This window comes from Cryptomeria japonica, chromosome 7 (genome assembly GCF_030272615.1).
Source record: "Cryptomeria japonica chromosome 7, Sugi_1.0, whole genome shotgun sequence".
NCBI lineage: Eukaryota > Viridiplantae > Streptophyta > Pinopsida > Cupressales > Cupressaceae > Cryptomeria > Cryptomeria japonica.
In genome coordinates this window covers 246360627-246366843 of record NC_081411.1, presented here as the reverse complement: position 1 = coordinate 246366843, position 6217 = coordinate 246360627, and the positions used below count along the sequence as shown (strand labels likewise).

The 6217-nt window shown below is 39.5% G+C and overlaps 1 protein-coding gene across 2 annotated transcripts; it reads right to left on the bottom strand.

The window, feature by feature from the left end:
• Positions 1-235: 235 nt before the first annotated feature.
• On the bottom strand, positions 236-5674 carry LOC131054520 (NAC domain-containing protein 59). Of its 2 annotated transcripts, none has more exons than XM_057989050.2 (3): positions 4263-5674; positions 3020-3303; positions 236-1457 (listed from the first exon to the last, which is right to left on the bottom strand). In XM_057989050.2, exons 1-3 carry the CDS (start codon positions 4450-4452, stop codon positions 594-596), a joined length of 1338 nt encoding a protein of 445 aa, XP_057845033.2. In that variant the 5' UTR covers positions 4453-5674; the 3' UTR covers positions 236-593. The 2 variants fall into 2 exon arrangements, with proteins under 2 accessions (XP_057845033.2, XP_057845034.2); XM_057989051.2 differs by lacking the exon at positions 4263-5674 and adding an exon at positions 3535-3723.
• Positions 5675-6217: the final 543 nt, after the last annotated feature.

Genomic DNA, 6217 nt, shown 5'->3' with positions numbered 1-6217 from the left:
CTTCATGCAATATTTGTGTGCAGCAGCAAATATCTTCATTATTCATATGGAGAAGGTTCATGCATTATTTGTGTGCAGCAACATAAGTATCATTCACAACAATGTATAATGGTGTATAAAATACAATGCATTAAATCTCCTAGGAAAGCTCACATTCGTTTATATAAATGTCATAAAACAATAATAAACAAAAACTAATAAATGCATAAGGGACCTAAAAAGAATGAAATGGAGGTCGTCTCAAAGTTTGCTGTAATGAAAATTACCAGCTTATGATTATGAACTTTCAGTAAATAACAACTTGCTACCTCCTATATATAAGACTCAATTGGTCTTAACTAAAAATAGAGCCATACATATTATAATTCTTATAAATGTTTCGCAAAACAGCACAACATAAACCTATAAAACCAATATACTGTGTTGAACACAATATATAGTAGTAGTACATTAAGAACCACATGTGCTTACTGGTTTGTAATGGTCCATGACTCCAACTATTTACTGGAGCCTTCAAAAACATATTATACATACACATTGCCTGTCAATAATTGACAGGTCATAGAAATGATTTGAAATTTGTTCAAGATATATCAATAGTTCCACAGGCTCTCCAAATCGACTGGAGCATTTGCTGAGTTAGTGTCAACTTGGTAAGATCGATTGCAGACCATATCAGAGTTGATACTAGTGCTTAAGCGTGAGGCAACTGCAGGCTGAGGAATTCCATGGTTTTCAATGCTGATATCTGGCTGCTGAGTATCAACCCACTGGCCTGCAGAATGCTCCATCTTACCAGACTTATCTAACTGTGAACCAAAAGAGGGCTCAATCTTGCAGTGTTTTAGGGTTTGGTCCATATTGTACTGATCAGCCAATGCCCTCAGTAAAGCACTTTGAGGCAGTGCCAATCCAGGAAGGTTGTTTTGCATCTGGGGCTGACTCTGATCCATAGGGTAACTCACAGGCATGGAAGATGATAATAAAGCAGCAGGGAGATGTGAAAACAGGAAAGGAGGAGGAGGCTGAATTGGGTTCTCTTGTCTCTGATTAAGGAATGTAGGAAATGGGTTATTCCTGGGGTTGAAGCTATTGTTCATGGTCAGCCTAGGATCATTGAGAACTAGGTTTTGCATGAAAGATGAGCCCTTGATAATGCTTGCAATATCAGACATGTCTGTAGAATCTGCAGATGTTCTCTGCTGCTGATGGTGCTGCAAGCTATTAGTAGCCCTGAAAGCACTGCTGCTGCTGCTGTTATATGGTGCAGTGGAGAAGCAGGGCACGGGCTCCCTTGCAGATCCTTCACTCTCCAGAGATCCACTCTCATCATTTACAGCTGATAATGGAGGCAGTGAAGGAGACCCAACATCAATATACGAGCTTCTGATGAACGATGAAGCACTCTTTTTGCTTCCTGCACTCTTCTGAAATATACGACACACCACCCACTCATCCTGCACACCGTATTGCACATACAATGCACTCAGAAAATAAAAATCTCAATATTTGCTGTAAAATGCATAATCTATTAACCTTACATATACCCATAGAGCACAATATCGTCAAGCTGATATAAAGTTATAAACAGTACAAGTCACAGGCGGGCAGGCAGTACAATTCTCAGCTTAGAGTTTATATCCCAAGTACCAAAACACGATTATGTAGCATTTACAGTAAGAGCCAGTTGACAGGATACTAATCCAGATCTCAAGCATGAAGGTACATCGTTTCAGATTTGATAAGCTATATATGTGCAGATATAATGAAGAAAACATCCCGGCAAACCAGGTACACGCATGGAATGCAGACAGCAGTGTAAGACTCTTAAAACTTTTACAAACGCTTAATATCAGTACTTATACCAACGCTTAATATCAGTACTTATACCCCTATAAAACGCTGGTTATTTGTATGCCTCACTGTAAGTAACCAATATAACCAGACATAAACATGGAATTTGGGCACTAGTATAGACAAAACTTATATGAACACTTCGTTATTAGTACACCTGCAAAAATCCCTTCTTTTTTGATAGACCATAAACATCCCAAACAACCAGACGAAAGCAACTCATGCATTAGTGTAGGAAAGATGATCTATATAAACTCTTTTGACATACACTGCAATGGTAACCGAACCGAGACAGCTAACAATATACCCGTGTATAACTCTCAAAGGTAGACTAGGCAACATATCTATGAGCCTTTAGGAGATCAAAATGGAATAGCCAAAACTTTAACATACATCCATTCATGCTGACTGTAAATAGATTGATAACCACTTCTGTAACATAGGACTGAATGAATAAACTCTCTCAAAACGTTAACAAACCAAGAATATACTACACGGCAATAGAAACTGACTTAATAAGCAAGGATCACATACCGCTCATGATCCTTAAAAAACAAGTAACAACATTCCAGTACTTAAGGAGCTCTAAAAGAGAGCTTTAAAAACATATCCTTTCAAAAGAGAAAAAGAAAGTGTGTACTCATGTATCTTAACAACCACCTATACACATAGGACTGATTAATTTCAGGAGATTACTCAAGACTAAATTGAAGCTAGATTACTCAAGTAAAAAGACTAAATTGAAGTTTTAAGGTTTTCAACATCAGATTTCAGATCATACTCCATGATCCATCATCAAAATGAAATAGTTGTAAATGGAAATTAGTGAATTGATAACCAAATTCGAACAACAGATACACCTCACAAACTAAAAAATCATGCAACACCATCTTAACACTTAAAAAACCCTAAGAGAGAAAAGCCAGATGATCAAGGTATATCCTTTTATGAAACATCTGTCCGTTGGTAACCAGAAAACACACATCATCCTGGACTTAAAAACAAGCTACACCACCACTGCACCTATGGCTTCTTTGCCGCAGATGGATCTGCTTGTTTTTTAGTTATATCAATCATGTGTGTATAAGTGTGCAGTGTGTAAATGCATTTGTAATACATGTATTTCAAAACCCAAGTAGAGAATGATCATGGTATAGCTGTTTACCTTGGAAGTCTTGGGGAGTTGATGGTAGGAGAACTTGCCCTCAAGGCGATATTCATGCATAACCCAGTTGCTTTTCTCACCCTTAGGAGCTCGGCCCTTGTAGAACACAAGTGTCTTCTTCATTCCAACAAGAGCAGAAGATCTTGCACTGAATATCTCGCGGTCCTTGCCTGTGGCTTTCCAGTAGCCTGCCTCCGTAGCTCTGTTGGTCCGAAGTCCAGTAGGATACTTGCGATCTCTGAGACTGAAGAAGTACCATTCCTTTTCGCCCATTTTTGCTTTTTCTGCATCCCAACATATAAACATTGATTATCTGTCCAACAGAATCCACCGAAAAAGATTGTGCGATCTAAAAACTTGTGTGAAGAAAAGATAATGTCAGAAACAAGATATACGCCAATGAATGCTAACAAACACAAGAGCCGATAATCGAATGTTGCGAAGCGTGTGAAGAGCATGCCAAGAAGAGAACTTTTAAATATTTGCAACAATTAGGCCTGGATACTATCTCTCACGTGAAAGATGTTGAACCAGAATATATTCGTGGAATATATGTTCAGACTTCCCATGAAACGGCCCGTTCCCCCACACTAGAATGAGGTAATCTTCATGCCTAGATCCTTGAGAGTATTTAGTACTACAAGACCATTGAACATAAGGCATTTAAGTTTTATGACGTACACAGTTAATGAAGATCATCATTTAGTGCACCCGCTCCAGGAGCTGATAGAATGATTCAGACTGTATCAAACAAGGGTTATATTATAGTATATAGTATATACACACAATATATATAGATATGATAATATGAAATGAAATGGGTGTGTGAGATTATGCAGACACAATTTGTGTATCAAACAAGGGTTACAGTATAGGCTATAGTATATACACACAATATATATGATAATATGAGAAGAAGTGGGTGTGTGAGTTTATGCTGACACAATTTGTGTATAAAAGGATACGGGAATGTGAGCCTATAGACACAAGTTGTGTAGATGATCAAACGAGAGGAAACGGTTGAGAGCTTAGATTTACACAATTTTCAGATGATCATATGAAAATGAAATGGGTTTCTGAGTAGAAAAAAACTAGAAAAACAGTGTTTACAGATGGAGATGTGAAATGGATGGGGGTGGAGTACAGACAGACAGTTTTCAGTATGTATATATCACTACACGAGATCAAATGGGTTTATGAGATTATACACACAGTAACATAAAAAGGAGGGAATTGAACATACCAGGGAGGTCCCAAGGCTCACACTTGTTGAGGTCCACTTCAGCAATGGCCCTTCCTGTGAAACTGCTGTCTAAAACCTTTCTCATGAGATAATGTGTTATAAGCTCTTCATCAGTGGGATGGAACCTGAATCCAGGAGGCAGTTGTGTATCACCCTTATCATGACTGTAACCGAAGTTAAGCGCCTCCATTATTGAATTCTTCTCAATATCCTCACAAGAACTCAAGAAAACAAGTGGAGAGTCCTGCAATATATATTTATATATATATATATCTGCAGACCGAGGCAACCCAATTTGCCAGATGCCCACTGAGTCTATGCAAAATCTGATATGTGGGTTGTGGTGAGAAGTTGTGTTGACTTCTTATATGGGTGTTAAGATGGGTGGGAGAACGGGACGGGATGGGATGTATGGAGAGGCAGATCAATACGGATGAATCCTATTGACAGTCTGAAATGGATTCCCTCAGCCTGGTGTGTACATGTGTAAGAAAAGCATCACCATAGACAGGCTTGCTTGGTGTCGGAAGAGTGTGTGTATATATCATTATCATTAAAGGAGGGAGAGGTGGGGGGGGCCTATTTAAAGCTCCTCCTATATCTCTAAAGCCTAAGAGGATGCGTGCGTGCGTGAATATGTGTGTTGTCAGTAGTGGTAGAAAGTAAGTGAATGCAAAATTAGGTCACAGGGGAACAGAAAGGAGTTTGTGGGGCTGTAGCTAAGATCGATAAAGGATTATTTGGATTGCCTGCTGCATGATCATATGATGGACATGAACAGGCCTAGGCCTATTTATTATTTATGATCATAGTATAGTCTGGCTCTGCACCAAGCAGCAGTGTAGTATAGTATAGTTAGTACTATTACTACTACTACTGACCTAGCCTCCTGCTGCTGGCCCCTAATGTGGTTGTATGTAAGCCACTTGTACTACACTGTATACAAAGACCTTTCCTTCCTTCCTTCTCCACAGAAAAAGATCACCCCAGAGACATAGATCACAAGGCACAGCAAGAGACAAAATATATATTCACTCCTGAATCCTCAAGGCCTGAATGAATGAATGAACTAGGCATATATATAATCAATTTAATGACTTTTTCCATTCCCCTAACTCTGTTAAAACAAAACCTTCCACTGTGTAGTCCCCATGTCCATATATATGCCCGTTCTCTTTATCCCTTGATTTGTGTGTATGTAAAGAGTAGAGAGCGAAGAGCCTGCGGTCAGAACACAACATCAAATCCGTGTACAACAAGGAACTGCACTATTCAGTGCCTGGTCATTCATGACTGTTTATATTCTTACCCACCTTGGAAAAATCCCAGCTATTTCTCATCAAATCCCACCTAGCTTTATAAATTAAAATCACAAACCAAAATTAAAATAACAAAAATCAGCCTGCCAAATCCACCAGAACTCCATCCGAATTCCTCCAAATCCTACCTTCTAAACCCAATTATTTTGAATTTAAAATACCCGCCGGGTTACAAACGTACCATCCAAACCCACTTTAAAATCATTATAACTCCATTGAAACATTTCTCTGATACCCACTTCCAACTGTATATGCTCCCCATCAAAATCCCCCATCCAACGGCTTCCCCCCTGCCAGGTCATCTTCCACGTGTGAAGATTATCCACTGGGTCAAATCCCACCCGGTCGCCGACTTCCGGTTAACTGAATTACATTGACTTTTGGACAAAAGAAGGTTAAATTTTAGGGAGATGTGTGTATGAGCAAATGATGGCCCGCTGATGTCACTCGCCGCCGGCGGTCAGTGTACGGACTCGCTTTCAAATTGATGGGAAAGGCGAGATCAAATTCGGGCACCCGCTGCCCGGTTTTTTGCATGCAATTGCCCGTCGGCCGCCAGCCCAAACGGCGCCGCAAACGACTCGCTGGTCACTTGACTCTGAAAAGCCATAGAAATAATAATAAGCATAATTATAT